General features: G+C 49.7%; 1 protein-coding gene across 1 annotated transcript; it reads left to right on the top strand.

The window, feature by feature from the left end:
* Positions 1-12,853: 12,853 nt before the first annotated feature.
* LOC147326277 (uncharacterized) lies at positions 12,854-16,202 on the top strand. The gene has a single exon (XM_086302587.1). The coding sequence runs from the start codon at positions 13,643-13,645 to the stop codon at positions 15,509-15,511; it is 1,869 nt and encodes a 622-aa protein (XP_086158713.1). The 5' UTR covers positions 12,854-13,642; the 3' UTR covers positions 15,512-16,202.
* Positions 16,203-17,605: the final 1,403 nt, after the last annotated feature.

Here is a 17,605-nt window from a genome sequence, read left to right on the forward strand (position 1 = left end):
GTTTCATACCACTGGTACCTTGTTAGGTGGTGATGATCGTGCCCTTACTAGTCGCAGTTATGGAGTGAGTGGTCCTATTGGTTGGCTCCCACATTAGGAAGGCGGGGTTGGGGCCTTCCTATCATCATTAATATGGTTTGGTAAATGGCCTGTATTTGTATAGCGCTTTTCTAGTCCCTAAGGACCCCAAAGCACTTTACACAACCAGTCATCCACCCATTCACACACACATTCACACACTGGTGATGGCAAGCTACATTGTAGCCACAGCCACCCTGGGAGGGCCCATACCAAGTGTTATTGACCACACCCACAGCCTGTAAAATAGCAGAGAGACCATCTTGGATTCATCAGAGCCACTGCAAGAAAGTAGAGCTTGAAGCCCAGACCACCAGAGATTCACAGAAGTGTAAAGGGGTGTTTCACCAGGTGTCAGTGAGTCCAGTGGCGAGGGAGGAGTGCTGATTGAGCTCAGCTCGCACTCTCATTCTCTCAAGCCACTGACCAACTTTAGGCTCACTGATACATTTGGGTGTGGCCAACCTCAAGCATGAAGTGTTCTCAGGTGATGACTGGCGTCTTACTACTGGCAACGGCTCTATTCATCAGACTATCTGACCTGGAAGACGGCAGAATCCCATACACGAGCCGAGATAAGAGACATGACAACTCATATCTACCGGACGTGACACAAGACCACATCCATCCTTGGATGAAAAATGCCTGATACAGATACGTGTTTAACAGAACCACAGAGAAAGACTGTTACGTCTGCTCGCACATGCCGAGCACATCGGTACAACCAACCATATATGGGAAACACCCTGGAACATGTGCACCAATTCTGATCTCTCACCACATCTTCAGAATGACTTGTGTAAAGTGCACATCAACATCACCATCCTCATCCAAGAAGAAATGCTCAACTTCAACAGTCAGACCACATGACTCAATCTGGGGAACCGACTGTACCTGAAGAGTTCAAGGCAGGCACAGAAATAAATCCACCTCAAGTTGAAGGACCCTGGGTCAATAACAGAGAAGAAATCCCAGCAGGAGAAACTGAAATACACCCGGCCCAGCAAGCAGAAGATCCCATTGTTGAAGAAATGAGGTGGTACTGGGATGATGAGGAGGATGAGAGTGACAACGAAAGTGTCCCTGAGAGTGGTCCTGACAGTGACGCCAATCACACTGACACTGACGACAACGACAGTGATGATGATGGAGCCAAGAGTGGAAGAGAATGATGAAGAGGAGGATGGGAGACCCAGAAAACAATCCAAACACTGAATTTTGCTCCGGGACACTCAGTCTTGCACCCATCCTCCAAACGCACTGTCCCCCATCCTAACAAACTGAATCTCGGCTTTCCCCCCTCTGACGCACTGACTTAGTTTCCTGCCACCGGCGACCTGTTCACCCGACTGCCACGTACTACCTGTGGATATCAGTTCAGCCTGTGACCCACTATGATTGTGCATACAAGTGGAATACAACAAGTGTGTGTTTCATACCACTGGTACCTTGTTAGGTGGTGATGATCGTGCCCTTACTAGTCGCAGTTATGGAGTGAGTGGTCCTATTGGTTGGCTCCCACATTAGGAAGGCGGGGTTGGGGCCTTCCTATCATCATGGGGTGGCTGTAGCTCAGGTGGCAGAGCAGGTCAGCCACTAATCAGAAGGTCGGTGGTTCGATCCCAGGCTGCATCCTGGCTGCATGCCAAATGTCCTTGGGCAAGATACTAACCCCGTGTTTGCCTGCTGGTGGTGGTCAGAGGGCCCGGTGGCGCCTGTGTCCGGCAGCCTCGCCTCTGTCAGTGCGCCCCAGGGCAGCTGTGGCTACAATGTAGCTTGCTATCGCCTGTGTGTGAATGGGTGAATGACTGAATGTAGTGTAAAGCGCTTTGGGGTCCTATGGACTAGAAAAGCGCTATACAAATGCAGGCCATTTACCATTTACCATCATTAATATGGTTTGGTAAATGGCCTGTATTTGTATAGCGCTTTTCTAGTCCCTAAGGACCCCAAAGCACTTTACACAACCAGTCATCCACCCATTCACACACACATTCACACACTGGTGATGGCAAGCTACATTGTAGCCACAGCCACCCTGGGAGGGCCCATACCAAGTGTTATTGACCACACCCACAGCCTGTAAAATAGCAGAGAGACCATCTTGGATTCATCAGAGCCACTGCAAGAAAGTAGAGCTTGAAGCCCAGACCACCAGAGATTCACAGAAGTGTAAAGGGGTGTTTCACCAGGTGTCAGTGAGTCCAGTGGTGAGGGAGGAGTGCTGATTGAGCTCAGCTCGCACTCTCATTCTCTCCAGCCACTGACCAACTTTAGGCTCACTGATACATTTGGGTGTGGCCAACCTCAAGCATGAAGTGTTCTCAGGTGATGACTGGCGTCTTACTACTGGCAACGGCTCTATTCATCAGACTATCTGACCTGGAAGACGGCAGAATCCCATACACGAGCCAAGATAAGAGACATGACAACTCACATCTACCGGACGTGACACAAGACCACATCCATCCTTGGATGAAAAATGTCTGATACAGATACGTGTTTAACAGAACCACAGAGAAAGACTGTTACGTCTGCTCGCACATGCCGAGCACATCGGTACAACCAACCATATATGGGAAACACCCTGGAACATGTGCACCAATTCTGATCTCTGACCACATCTTCAGAATGACTTGTGTAAAGTGCACATCAACATCACCATCCTCATCCAAGAAGAAATGCTCAACTTCAACAGTCAGACCACATGACTCAATCTGGGGAACCGACTGTACCTGAAGAGTTCAAGGCAGGCACAGAAATAAATCCACCTCAAGTTGAAGGACCCTGGGTCAATAACAGAGAAGAAATCCCAGCAGGAGAAACTGAAATACACCCGGCCCAGCAAGCAGAAGATCCCATTGCTGAAGAAATGAGGTGGTACTGGGATGATGAGGAGGATGAGAGTGACAACGAAAGTGTCCCTGAGAGTGGTCCTGACAGTGACGCCAATCACACTGACACTGACGACAACGACAGTGACGATGATGGAGCCAAGAGTGGAAGAGAATGATGAAGAGGAGGATGGGAGACCCAGAAAACAATCCAAACACTGAATTTTGCTCCGGGACACTCAGTCTTGCACCCATCCTCCAAACGCACTGTCCCCCATCCTAACAAACTGAATCTCGGCTTTCCCCCCTCTGACGCACTGACTTAGTTTCCTGCCACCGGCGACCTGTTCACCCGACTGCCACGTACTACCTGTGGATATCAGTTCAGCCTGTGACCAACTATGATTGTGCATACAAGTGGAATACAACAAGTGTGTGTTTCATACCACTGGTACCTTGTTAGGTGGTGATGATCGTGCCCTTACTAGTCGCAGTTATGGAGTGAGTGGTCCTATTGGTTGGCTCCCACATTAGGAAGGCGGGGTTGGGGCCTTCCTATCATCATTAATATGGTTTGGTAAATGGCCTGTATTTGTATAGCGCTTTTCTAGTCCCTAATGACCCCAAAGCGCTTTACACAACCAGTCATCCACCCATTCACACACACATTCACACACTGGTGATGGCAAGCTACATTGTAGCCACAGCCACCCTGGGAGGGCCCATACCAAGTGTTATTGACCACACCCACAGCCTGTAAAATAGCAGAGAGACCATCTTGGATTCATCAGAGCCACTGCAAGAAAGTAGAGCTTGAAGCCCAGACCACCAGAGATTCACAGAAGTGTAAAGGGGTGTTTCACCAGGTGTCAGTGAGTCCAGTGGTGAGGGAGGAGTGCTGATTGAGCTCAGCTCGCACTCTCATTCTCTCCAGCCACTGACCAACTTTAGGCTCACTGATACATTTGGGTGTGGCCAACCTCAAGCATGAAGTGTTCTCAGGTGATGACTGGCGTCTTACTACTGGCAACGGCTCTATTCATCAGACTATCTGACCTGGAAGACGGCAGAATCCCATACACGAGCCGAGATAAGAGACATGACAACTCACATCTACCGGACGTGACACAAGACCACATCCATCCTTGGATGAAAAATGCCTGATACAGATACGTGTTTAACAGAACCACAGAGAAAGACTGTTACGTCTGCTCGCACATGCCGAGCACATCGGTACAACCAACCATATATGGGAAACACCCTGGAACATGTGCACCAATTCTGATCTCTGACCACATCTTCAGAATGACTTGTGTAAAGTGCACATCAACATCACCATCCTCATCCAAGAAGAAATGCTCAACTTCAACAGTCAGACCACATGACTCAATCTGGGGAACCGACTGTACCTGAAGAGTTCAAGGCAGGCACAGAAATAAATCCACCTCAAGTTGAAGGACCCTGGGTCAATAACAGAGAAGAAATCCCAGCAGGAGAAACTGAAATACACCCGGCCCAGCAAGCAGAAGATCCCATTGCTGAAGAAATGAGGTGGTACTGGGATGATGAGGAGGATGAGAGTGACAACGAAAGTGTCCCTGAGAGTGGTCCTGACAGTGACGCCAATCACACTGACACTGACGACAACGACAGTGATGATGATGGAGCCAAGAGTGGAAGAGAATGATGAAGAGGAGGATGGGAGACCCAGAAAACAATCCAAACACTGAATTTTGCTCCGGGACACTCAGTCTTGCACCCATCCTCCAAACGCACTGTCCCCCATCCTAACAAACTGAATCTCGGCTTTCCCCCCTCTGACGCACTGACTTAGTTTCCTGCCACCGGCGACCTGTTCACCCGACTGCCACGTACTACCTGTGGATATCTGTTCAGCCTGTGACCCACTATGATTGTGCATACAAGTGGAATACAACAAGTGTGTGTTTCATACCACTGGTACCTTGTTAGGTGGTGATGATCGTGCCCTTACTAGTCGCAGTTATGGAGTGAGTGGTCCTATTGGTTGGCTCCCACATTAGGAAGGCGGGGTTGGGGCCTTCCTATCATCATTAATATGGTTTGGTAAATGGCCTGTATTTGTATAGCGCTTTTCTAGTCCCTAAGGACCCCAAAGCACTTTACACAACCAGTCACACACACATTCACACACTGGTGATGGCAAGCTACATTGTAGCCACAGCCACCCTGGGAGGGCCCATACCAAGTGTTATTGACCACACCCACAGCCTGTAAAATAGCAGAGAGACCATCTTGGATTCATCAGAGCCACTGCAAGAAAGTAGAGCTTGAAGCCCAGACCACCAGAGATTCACTGAAGTGTAAAGGGGTGTTTCACCAGGTGTCAGTGAGTCCAGTGGCGAGGGAGGAGTGCTGATTGAGCTCAGCTCGCACTCTCATTCTCTCCAGCCACTGACCAACTTTAGGCTCACTGATACATTTGGGTGTGGCCAACCTCAAGCATGAAGTGTTCTCAGGTGATGACTGGCGTCTTACTACTGGCAACGGCTCTATTCATCAGACTATCTGACCTGGAAGACGGCAGAATCCCATACACGAGCCGAGATAAGAGACATGACAACTCACATCTACCGGACGTGACACAAGACCACATCCATCCTTGGATGAAAAATGTCTGATACAGATACGTGTTTAACAGAACCACAGAGAAAGACTGTTACGTCTGCTCGCACATGCCGAGCACATCGGTACAACCAACCATATATGGGAAACACCCTGGAACATGTGCACCAATTCTGATCTCTGACCACATCTTCAGAATGACTTGTGTAAAGTGCACATCAACATCACCATCCTCATCCAAGAAGAAATGCTCAACTTCAACAGTCAGACCACATGACTCAATCTGGGGAACCGACTGTACCTGAAGAGTTCAAGGCAGGCACAGAAATAAATCCACCTCAAGTTGAAGGACCCTGGGTCAATAACAGAGAAGAAATCCCAGCAGGAGAAATTGAAATACACCCGGCCCAGCAAGCAGAAGATCCCATTGCTGAAGAAATGAGGTGGTACTGGGATGATGAGGAGGATGAGAGTGACAACGAAAGTGTCCCTGAGAGTGGTCCTGACAGTGACGCCAATCACACTGACACTGACGACAAGGACAGTGACGATGATGGAGCCAAGAGTGGAAGAGAATGATGAAGAGGAGGATGGGAGACCCAGAAAACAATCCAAACACTGAATTTTGCTCCGGGACACTCAGTCTTGCACCCATCCTCCAAACGCACTGTCCCCCATCCTAACAAACTGAATCTCGGCTTTCCCCCCTCTGACGCACTGACTTAGTTTCCTGCCACCGGCGACCTGTTCACCTGACTGCCACGTACTACCTGTGGATATCTGTTCAGCCTGTGACCCACTATGATTGTGCATACAAGTGGAATACAACAAGTGTGTGTTTCATACCACTGGTACCTTGTTAGGTGGTGATGATCGTGCCCTTACTAGTCGCAGTTATGGAGTGAGTGGTCCTATTGGTTGGCTCCCACATTAGGAAGGCGGGGTTGGGGCCTTCCTATCATCATTAATATGGTTTGGTAAATGGCCTGTATTTGTATAGCGCTTTTCTAGTCCCTAAGGACCCCAAAGCGCTTTACACAACCAGTCATCCACCCATTCACACACATATTCACACACTGGTGATGGCAAGCTACATTGTAGCCACAGTCACCCTGGGAGGGCCCATACCAAGTGTTATTGACCGCACCCACAGCCTGTAAAATAGCAGAGAGACCATCTTGGATTCATCAGAGCCACTGCAAGAAAGTAGAGCTTGAAGCCCAGACCACCAGAGATTCACAGAAGTGTAAAGGGGTGTTTCACCAGGTGTCAGTGAGTCCAGTGGCGAGGGAGGAGTGCTGATTGAGCTCAGCTCGCACTCTCATTCTCTCCAGCCACTGACCAACTTTAGGCTCACTGATACATTTGGGTGTGGCCAACCTCAAGCATGAAGTGTTCTCAGGTGATGACTGGCGTCTTACTACTGGCAACGGCTCTATTCATCAGACTATCTGACCTGGAAGACGGCAGAATCCCATACACGAGCCGAGATAAGAGACATGACAACTCACATCTACCGGACGTGACACAAGACCACATCCATCCTTGGATGAAAAATGTCTGATACAGATACGTGTTCAACAGAACCACAGAGAAAGACTGTTACGTCTGCTCCCACATGCCGAGCACATCGGTACAACCAACCATATATGGGAAACACCCTGGAACATGTGCACCAATTCTGATCTCTGACCACATCTTCAGAATGACTTGTGTAAAGTGCACATCAACATCACCATCCTCATCCAAGAAGAAATGCTCAACTTCAACAGTCAGACCACATGACTCAATCTGGGGAACCGACTGTACCTGAAGAGTTCAAGGCAGGCACAGAAATAAATCCACCTCAAGTTGAAGGACCCTGGGTCAATAACAGAGAAGAAATCCCAGCAGGAGAAATTGAAATACACCCGGCCCAGCAAGCAGAAGATCCCATTGCTGAAGAAATGAGGTGGTACTGGGATGATGAGGAGGATGAGAGTGACAACGAAAGTGTCCCTGAGAGTGGTCCTGACAGTGACGCCAATCACACTGACACTGACGACAAGGACAGTGATGATGATGGAGCCAAGAGTGGAAGAGAATGATGAAGAGGAGGATGGGAGACCCAGAAAACAATCCAAACACTGAATTTTGCTCCGGGACACTCAGTCTTGCACCCATCCTCCAAACGCACTGTCCCCCATCCTAACAAACTGAATCTCGGCTTTCCCCCCTCTGACGCACTGACTTAGTTTCCTGCCACCGGCGACCTGTTCACCTGACTGCCACGTACTACCTGTGGATATCTGTTCAGCCTGTGACCCACTATGATTGTGCATACAAGTGGAATACAACAAGTGTGTGTTTCATACCACTGGTACCTTGTTAGGTGGTGATGATCGTGCCCTTACTAGTCGCAGTTATGGAGTGAGTGGTCCTATTGGTTGGCTCCCACATTAGGAAGGCGGGGTTGGGGCCTTCCTATCATCATTAATATGGTTTGGTAAATGGCCTGTATTTGTATAGCGCTTTTCTAGTCCCTAAGGACCCCAAAGCGCTTTACACAACCAGTCATCCACCCATTCACACACATATTCACACACTGGTGATGGCAAGCTACATTGTAGCCACAGTCACCCTGGGAGGGCCCATACCAAGTGTTATTGACCGCACCCACAGCCTGTAAAATAGCAGAGAGACCATCTTGGATTCATCAGAGCCACTGCAAGAAAGTAGAGCTTGAAGCCCAGACCACCAGAGATTCACAGAAGTGTAAAGGGGTGTTTCACCAGGTGTCAGTGAGTCCAGTGGCGAGGGAGGAGTGCTGATTGAGCTCAGCTCGCACTCTCATTCTCTCCAGCCACTGACCAACTTTAGGCTCACTGATACATTTGGGTGTGGCCAACCTCAAGCATGAAGTGTTCTCAGGTGATGACTGGCGTCTTACTACTGGCAACGGCTCTATTCATCAGACTATCTGACCTGGAAGACGGCAGAATCCCATACACGAGCCGAGATAAGAGACATGACAACTCACATCTACCGGACGTGACACAAGACCACATCCATCCTTGGATGAAAAATGTCTGATACAGATACGTGTTCAACAGAACCACAGAGAAAGACTGTTACGTCTGCTCCCACATGCCGAGCACATCGGTACAACCAACCATATATGGGAAACACCCTGGAACATGTGCACCAATTCTGATCTCTGACCACATCTTCAGAATGACTTGTGTAAAGTGCACATCAACATCAACATCCTCATCCAAGAAGAAATGCTCAACTTCAACAGTCAGACCACATGACTCAATCTGGGGAACCGACTGTACCTGAAGAGTTCAAGGCAGGCACAGAAATAAATCCACCTCAAGTTGAAGGACCCTGGGTCAATAACAGAGAAGAAATCCCAGCAGGAGAAATTGAAATACACCCGGCCCAGCAAGCAGAAGATCCCATTGCTGAAGAAATGAGGTGGTACTGGGATGATGAGGAGGATGAGAGTGACAACGAAAGTGTCCCTGAGAGTGGTCCTGACAGTGACGCCAATCACACTGACACTGACGACAACGACAGTGATGATGATGGAGCCAAGTGTGGAAGAGAATGATGAAGAGGAGGATGGGAGACCCAGAAAACAATCCAAACACTGATTTTTGCTCCGGGACACTCAGTCTTGCACCCATCCTCCAAACGCACTGTCCCCCATCCTAACAAACTGAATCTCGGCTTTCCCCCCTCTGACGCACTGACTTAGTTTCCTGCCACCGGCGACCTGTTCACCTGACTGCCACGTACTACCTGTGGATATCTGTTCAGCCTGTGACCCACTATGATTGTGCATACAAGTGGAATACAACAAGTGTGTGTTTCATACCACTGTTACCTTGTTAGGTGGTGATGATCGTGCCCTTACTAGTCGCAGTTATGGAGTGAGTGGTCCTATTGGTTGGCTCCCACATTAGGAAGGCGGGGTTGGGGCCTTCCTATCATCATTAATATGGTTTGGTAAATGGCCTGTATTTGTATAGCGCTTTTCTAGTCCCTAATGACCCCAAAGCGCTTTACACAACCAGTCATCCACCCATTCACACACACATTCACACACTGGTGATGGCAAGCTACATTGTAGCCACAGCCACCCTGGGAGGGCCCATACCAAGTGTTATTGACCGCACCCACAGCCTGTAAAATAGCAGAGAGACCATCTTGGATTCATCAGAGCCACTGCAAGAAAGTAGAGTTTGAAGCCCAGACCACCAGAGATTCACAGAAGTGTAAAGGGGTGTTTCACCAGGTGTCAGTGAGTCCAGTGGCGAGGGAGGAGTGCTGATTGAGCTCAGCTCGCACTCTCATTCTCTCCAGCCACTGACCAACTTTAGGCTCACTGATACATTTGGGTGTGGCCAACCTCAAGCATGAAGTGTTCTCAGGTGATGACTGGCGTCTTACTACTGGCAACGGCTCTATTCATCAGACTATCTGACCTGGAAGACGGCAGAATCCCATACACGAACCGAGATAAGAGACATGACAACTCACATCTACCGGACGTGACACAAGACCACATCCATCCTTGGATGAAAAATACCTGATACAGATACGTGTTTAACAGAACCACAGAGAAAGACTGTTACGTCTGCTCGCACATGCCGAGCACATCGGTACAACCAACCATATATGGGAAACACCCTGGAACATGTGCACCAATTCTGATCTCTGACCACATCTTCAGAATGACTTGTGTAAAGTGCACATCAACATCACCATCCTCATCCAAGAAGAAATGCTCAACTTCAACAGTCAGACCACATGACTCAATCTGGGGAACCGACTGTACCTGAAGAGTTCAAGGCAGGCACAGAAATAAATCCACCTCAAGTTGAAGGACCCTGGGTCAATAACAGAGAAGAAAACCCAGCAGGAGAAATTGAAATACACCTGGCCCAGCAAGCAGAAGATCCCATTGCTGAAGAAATGAGGTGGTACTGGGATGATGAGGAGGATGAGAGTGACAACGAAAGTGTCCCTGAGAGTGGTCCTGACAGTGACGCCAATCACACTGACACTGACGACAAGGACAGTGATGATGATGGAGCCAAGAGTGGAAGAGAATGATGAAGAGGAGGATGGGAGACCCAGAAAACAATCCAAACACTGAATTTTGCTCCGGGACACTCAGTGTTGCACCCATCCTCCAAACGCACTGTCCCCCATCCTAACAAACTGAATCTCGGCTTTCCCCCCTCTGACGCACTGACTTAGTTTCCTGCCACCGGCGACCTGTTCACCCGACTGCCACGTACTACCTGTGGATATCAGTTCAGCCTGTGACCCACTATGATTGTGCATACAAGTGGAATACAACAAGTGTGTGTTTCATACCACTGGTACCTTGTTAGGTGGTGATGATCGTGCCCTTACTAGTCGCAGTTATGGAGTGAGTGGTCCTATTGGTTGGCTCCCACATTAGGAAGGCGGGGTTGGGGCCTTCCTATCATCATGGGGTGGCTGTAGCTCAGGTGGCAGAGCAGGTCAGCCACTAATCAGAAGGTCGGTGGTTCGATCCCAGGCTGCATCCTGGCTGCATGCCAAATGTCCTTGGACAAGATACTAACCCCGTGTTTGCCTGCTGGTGGTGGTCAGAGGGCCCGGTGGCGCCTGTGTCCAGCAGCCTCGCCTCTGTCAGTGCGCCCCAGGGCAGCTGTGGCTACAATGTAGCTTGCTATCGCCAGTGTGTGAATGTGTGTGTGAATGGGTGAATGACTGAATGTAGTGTAAAGCGCTTTGGGGTCCTATGGACTAGAAAAGCGCTATACAAATGCAGGCCATTTACCATTTACCATCATTAATATGGTTTGGTAAATGGCCTGTATTTGTATAGCGCTTTTCTAGTCCCTAAGGACCCCAAAGCACTTTACACAACCAGTCACACACACATTCACACACTGGTGATGGCAAGCTACATTGTAGCCACAGCCACCCTGGGAGGGCCCATACCAAGTGTTATTGACCACACCCACAGCCTGTAAAATAGCAGAGAGACCATCTTGGATTCATCAGAGCCACTGCAAGAAAGTAGAGCTTGAAGCCCAGACCACCAGAGATTCACTGAAGTGTAAAGGGGTGTTTCACCAGGTGTCAGTGAGTCCAGTGGCGAGGGAGGAGTGCTGATTGAGCTCAGCTCGCACTCTCATTCTCTCCAGCCACTGACCAACTTTAGGCTCACTGATACATTTGGGTGTGGCCAACCTCAAGCATGAAGTGTTCTCAGGTGATGACTGGCGTCTTACTACTGGCAACGGCTCTATTCATCAGACTATCTGACCTGGAAGACGGCAGAATCCCATACACGAGCCGAGATAAGAGACATGACAACTCACATCTACCGGACGTGACACAAGACCACATCCATCCTTGGATGAAAAATGTCTGATACAGATACGTGTTTAACAGAACCACAGAGAAAGACTGTTACGTCTGCTCGCACATGCCGAGCACATCGGTACAACCAACCATATATGGGAAACACCCTGGAACATGTGCACCAATTCTGATCTCTGACCACATCTTCAGAATGACTTGTGTAAAGTGCACATCAACATCACCATCCTCATCCAAGAAGAAATGCTCAACTTCAACAGTCAGACCACATGACTCAATCTGGGGAACCGACTGTACCTGAAGAGTTCAAGGCAGGCACAGAAATAAATCCACCTCAAGTTGAAGGACCCTGGGTCAATAACAGAGAAGAAATCCCAGCAGGAGAAATTGAAATACACCCGGCCCAGCAAGCAGAAGATCCCATTGCTGAAGAAATGAGGTGGTACTGGGATGATGAGGAGGATGAGAGTGACAACGAAAGTGTCCCTGAGAGTGGTCCTGACAGTGACGCCAATCACACTGACACTGACGACAACGACAGTGATGATGATGGAGCCAAGAGTGGAAGAGAATGATGAAGAGGAGGATGGGAGACCCAGAAAACAATCCAAACACTGAATTTTGCTCCGGGACACTCAGTGTTGCACCCATCCTCCAAACGCACTGTCCCCCATCCTAACAAACTGAATCTCGGCTTTCCCCCCTCTGACGCACTGACTTAGTTTCCTGCCACCGGCGACCTGTTCACCCGACTGCCACGTACTACCTGTGGATATCAGTTCAGCCTGTGACCCACTATGATTGTGCATACAAGTGGAATACAACAAGTGTGTGTTTCATACCACTGGTACCTTGTTAGGTGGTGATGATCGTGCCCTTACTAGTCGCAGTTATGGAGTGAGTGGTCCTATTGGTTGGCTCCCACATTAGGAAGGCGGGGTTGGGGCCTTCCTATCATCATTAATATGGTTTGGTAAATGGCCTGTATTTGTATAGCGCTTTTCTAGTCCCTAAGGACCCCAAAGCGCTTTACACAACCAGTCATCCACCCATTCACACACACATTCACACACTGGTGATGGCAAGCTACATTGTAGCCACAGCCACCCTGGGAGTGTTAGGGTCCCTGGGTCGTTGACCCAGTGATTTGTGTTTTTGGTTGTTTGATTTTGTTATTTCATTATATTCTAGCTTTGCTGTATGGGTTTTAGGATTATTCTTAGTTTAGGTTCTCTGGGTGGGGTTTGGTTAGAGTTTTTGTGTTCTGGTTTTCTGTCTGTGTTCCATGTTGCTGTCTCCCCTTTCTGCTGTATCCCCACATCCAGTCAGTGTCTGTGTCTGCCCTGGTCCCACGTCTCTGTTCCCTTTGTTATAGTGCCTGCCCGTGAGTCTGTGTTGTGTTTCCTGTTTTACTTTGAAAGTCCATGTCTGATGTTAATGTGTCTGGTTTTGCTTCCCCTTGTCTCGTTAGGCCTGATTTGCCCCAGCTGTGTTTCCCTCCTGTTACCCATTCCCTGATTGCTCCCTCTGTGTATTTAAGCCCTGTGTTTCTCTGTGTCCATGTCGCGATCTACCGTTTATTTTGCTGTGTGTTTTGCCTGTCCACCGGTGTAAGTTTATTTTGAGTTCTTCTAGTTATGTCATGTTGCGTTCAGCATTAAAGCCTTTTTGAGTTCACGTCTGTCTCCGGAGTCTGCACCTTGGGTCCTATTCCTGACTGCACACAGCCTCACCTAACAGAAGATCACGACCAGAACATGGACCCTGCAGACTCTTCAGCTTTTGGATTCGATGCTGAGATGGAGCGGATGATTAGGCTCCTTGACCGCATTGCTCAGGCCAATGATTTGAGGACCATGGCAGTTGGGCTAAGTGCTGTGGATGCCATCATTCGGAGCAACCCTCGGCTTACTCAGTTTTCTATGGACACTGTGCTGGGCAGCTCCATAGCTGCCTGGAGGGAGCAAGTCAGGGCTGGCGAGCTTGCTCTCTCTACCTTCACTTCCACTTCTTCACCGCCGCCCCAGGACAACACACACTCACCACCTGCCTCGTCGCTACCTCAGACTGCCTCTCCTTCCTCACACCAGCCAGGACCTTGTTCGCCTGCCCATTCGCCTGCCTTTTTTCTGGCGGCCATGTGGTCGGATGAGGTAGAGGTCTCCGTATCTCCACCAGTTTCACTTCCCTCATCTAGAAGGAAGCGACGCCATCGTCACTCCTCTCCTCTGTCATCCGTCCAGCAATCTGCCTCCGCTGGAGGGTCCGAGGGACTGCTTCAGCCGTCTGTTCCCGCTGGAGGGTCCGAGGGGCCCGTTCAGCATCCTGTCTCCGCTGGAGGGTCCGAGGGGGGGCCCGTTCAGCCTCCTGTCTCCGCTGGAGGGTCCGAGGGGGGGCCCGTTCAGCCACCTGTCTCCGCTGGAGGGTCCGAGGAGCCCGTTCAGCCTCCTGCCACGTCAGCTGGAGGGCCCGAGGAGCCCGTTCAGCCTCCTGCCACGTCAGCTGGAGGGCCCGAGGAGCCCGTTCAGCCTCCTGCCACGTCAGCTGGAGGGCCCGAGGAGCCCGTTCAGCCTCCTGCCACGTCAGCTGGAGGGCCCGAGGAGCCCGTTCAGCCTTCTGCCTCTGTTATGCCTGGTCCAGCCTCTGCCTCTGCTACGCCTGGTCCGGCCTCTGCCTCTGCTACGCCTGGTCCGGCCTCTGCCTCTGCTACGCCGCCTGGTCCGGCCTCTGCCTCTGCTGCTACGCCTGGTCCGGCCTCTGCCTCTGCTGCTACGCCTGGTCCGGCCTCTGCCTCTGCTGCTACGCCTGGTCCGGCCTCTGCCTCTGCAGCTCCGCCTGGTCCAGCCTCTGCCTCTGCAGCTCCGCCTGGTCCAGCCTCCGAGGGTTCAGTTTTGTCTGCCCCTGAGGTCTCCAATCTGTCTGTTCCTGTCCGGCCTGCACGTCCTGTCCGGCCTGCACGTCCTGTCCGGCCTGCACGTCCTGCACGTTCTGTCCGGCCGATGACTGGACGTCGTTGCCGTCATGGACAGCCCACTGGACTACGCCGCCGTCGGTGCCTCCCGCCCGGCCGGCCTCCTGACCTGCTCCGCCGCCGTCGGTGCCTCCCGCCCGGCCGGCCTCCTGATCTGCTCCGCCGCCGTCGGTGCCTCCCGCCCGGCCGGCCTCCTGATCTGCTCAGTCGCCGTCGGTGCCTTCTGCCCGGCCGGCCTCCTGAACTGTTTTCTGGGCTCTTGGACCATCAGCCTCCGGGCCGCCCCCCTGACCTACCCGGGTTTGGACTGTTGTGCCGTCAGCCTCCGGGCCAGCCCCCTAAACTTTTTTTTTTTGAGACTATTGCCTGGGCCTCTGCGCCTTTCGTGAGCTCTTTTGTTTGTTTGCTTTTGGACTTTGCCTGGGCCTTGGTGCTGTTGTTTTGGACTTTGTTTCTGTGTTTTGTTCTGTTGCTTTCCGGGCTCCAGTGTTTGCACTTTTTTTTTGTTTTGTTGTTTCTGGCTCCTTGTTTGGTTTTGTTTCGAGCCCTCCATCCTGTTTCCCCCACCGCCCGCCCTGGTTGGGTTGTTTTTTGTTTTTTAATGTTCTGGTTTGGGCTGTCTGGAAGCCAGCCCTTAAGGGGGGGGTACTGTTAGGGTCCCTGGGTCGTTGACCCAGTGATTTGTGTTTTTGGTTCTTTGATTTTGTTATTTCATTATATTCTAGCTTTGCTGTATGGGTTTTAGGATTATTCTTAGTTTAGGTTCTCTGGGTGGGGTTTGGTTAGAGTTTTTGTGTTCTGGTTTTCTGTCTGTGTTCCATGTTGCTGTCTCCCCTTTCTGCTGTATCCCCACATCCAGTCAGTGTCTGTGTCTGCCCTAGTCCCACGTCTCTGTTCCCTTTGTTATAGTGCCTGCCCGTGAGTCTGTGTTATGTTTCCTGTTTTACTTTGAAAGTCCATGTCTGATGTTAATGTGTCTGGTTTTGCTTCCCCTTGTCTCGTTAGGCCTGATTTGCCCCAGCTGTGTTTCCCTCCTGTTACCCATTCCCTGATTGCTCCCTCTGTGTATTTAAGCCCTGTGTTTCTCTGTGTCCATGTCGCGATCTACCGTTTATTTTGCTGTGTGTTTTGCCTGTCCACCGGTGTAAGTTTATTTTGAGTTCTTCTAGTTATGTCATGTTGCGTTCAGCATTAAAGCCTTTTTGAGTTCACGTCTGTCTCCGGAGTCTGCACCTAGGGTCCTATTCCTGACTGCACACAGCCTCACCTAACAGGGAGGGCCCATACCAAGTGTTATTGACCACACCCACAGCCTGTAAAATAGCAGAGAGACCATCTTGGATTCATCAGAGCCACTGCAAGAAAGTAGAGCTTGAAGCCCAGACCACCAGAGATTCACAGAAGTGTAAAGGGGTGTTTCACCAGGTGTCAGTGAGTCCAGTGGTGAGGGAGGAGTGCTGATTGAGCTCAGCTCGCACTCTCATTCTCTCCAGCCACTGACCAACTTTAGGCTCACTGATACATTTGGGTGTGGCCAACCTCAAGCATGAAGTGTTCTCAGGTGATGACTGGCGTCTTACTACTGGCAACGGCTCTATTCATCAGACTATCTGACCTGGAAGACGGCAGAATCCCATACACGAGCCGAGATAAGAGACATGACAACTCACATCTACCGGACGTGACACAAGACCACATCCAACCTATCTCTAATGATCGGCTATGTACCACAGGCTTTCAAGCTAGCTGTAGTTAAACCTTTACTCAAAAAGCCATCTCTAGACCCAGAAGTCTTAGCTAATTATAGGCCAATCTCCAACCTTCCTTTCATATCAAAAATCCTTGAAAGAGTAGTTGTCAACCAGCTAACAGATCATCTGCAGAGGAATGGTTTATTTGAAGAGTTTCAGTCAGGTTTCAGAGCTCATCATAGCACAGAAACAGCTTTAGTGAAGGTTACAAATGATTTTCTTATGGCCTCTGACAGTGGACTCATCTCTGTGCTTGTCCCGCTAGACCTTAGTGCAGCATTCGATACTGTCGACCATAATATCCTATTAGAGCGATTAGAACATGCTCTAGGTATTACAGGTACTGCACTGCAGTGGTTTGTATCATATCTATCTAATAGACTCCAATTTGTTCATGTAAATGGAGAGTCCTCTTCACACACTGAGGTTAATTATGGAGTTCCACAAGGTTCAGTGCTAGGACCAATTCTGTTTACATTATACATGCTTCCCTTAGGCAGTATCATTAGAAGACATAGCATACATTTTCACTGCTATGCAGATGACACCCAGCTCTATCTGTCCATGAAGCCAGATAACACACCCCAATTAGTTAAACTGCAGGAATGTCTTAAAGACATAAATACCTGGATGGCCGCTAACTTTCTGCTTCTTAATTCAGAAAAAACTGAGGTTATTGTACTGGGCCCTGAAAAGCCTAGAAATATGGTATCTAACCAGATTCTTACTCTGGATGGCATTACCTTGGCCTCCAGTAACGCTGTGAGGAACCTTGGAGTCATTTTTGACCAGGACATGTCCTTCAATGCACATATTAAACAAATATGTAAGACTGCGTTCTTCCATTTGCGCAACATCTCTAAAATTAGAAATATCCTGTCTCAGAGTGACGCTGAAAAACTAGTTCATGCATTTATTACTTCCAGGCTGGACTACTGTAATTCATTATTATCAATATGTCCACAAAACTCACTGAAAAGCCTTCAGCTAATCCAAAA

The sequence above is a fragment of the Aulonocara sp. 'chitande type north' Nkhata Bay genome, linkage group LG7 (genome assembly GCF_057382095.1).
Source record: "Aulonocara sp. 'chitande type north' Nkhata Bay isolate Kocher_YH1m ecotype deep benthic linkage group LG7, A_spYH_male_GT1.1, whole genome shotgun sequence".
NCBI lineage: Eukaryota > Metazoa > Chordata > Actinopteri > Cichliformes > Cichlidae > Aulonocara > Aulonocara sp. 'chitande type north' Nkhata Bay.

Coding starts and splice junctions, on each gene's coding strand:
- LOC147326277 (XM_086302587.1), top strand. CDS start 13,643: ATGGACCCTGCAGACTCTTCAGCTTTTGGATTCGATGCTGAGATGGAG.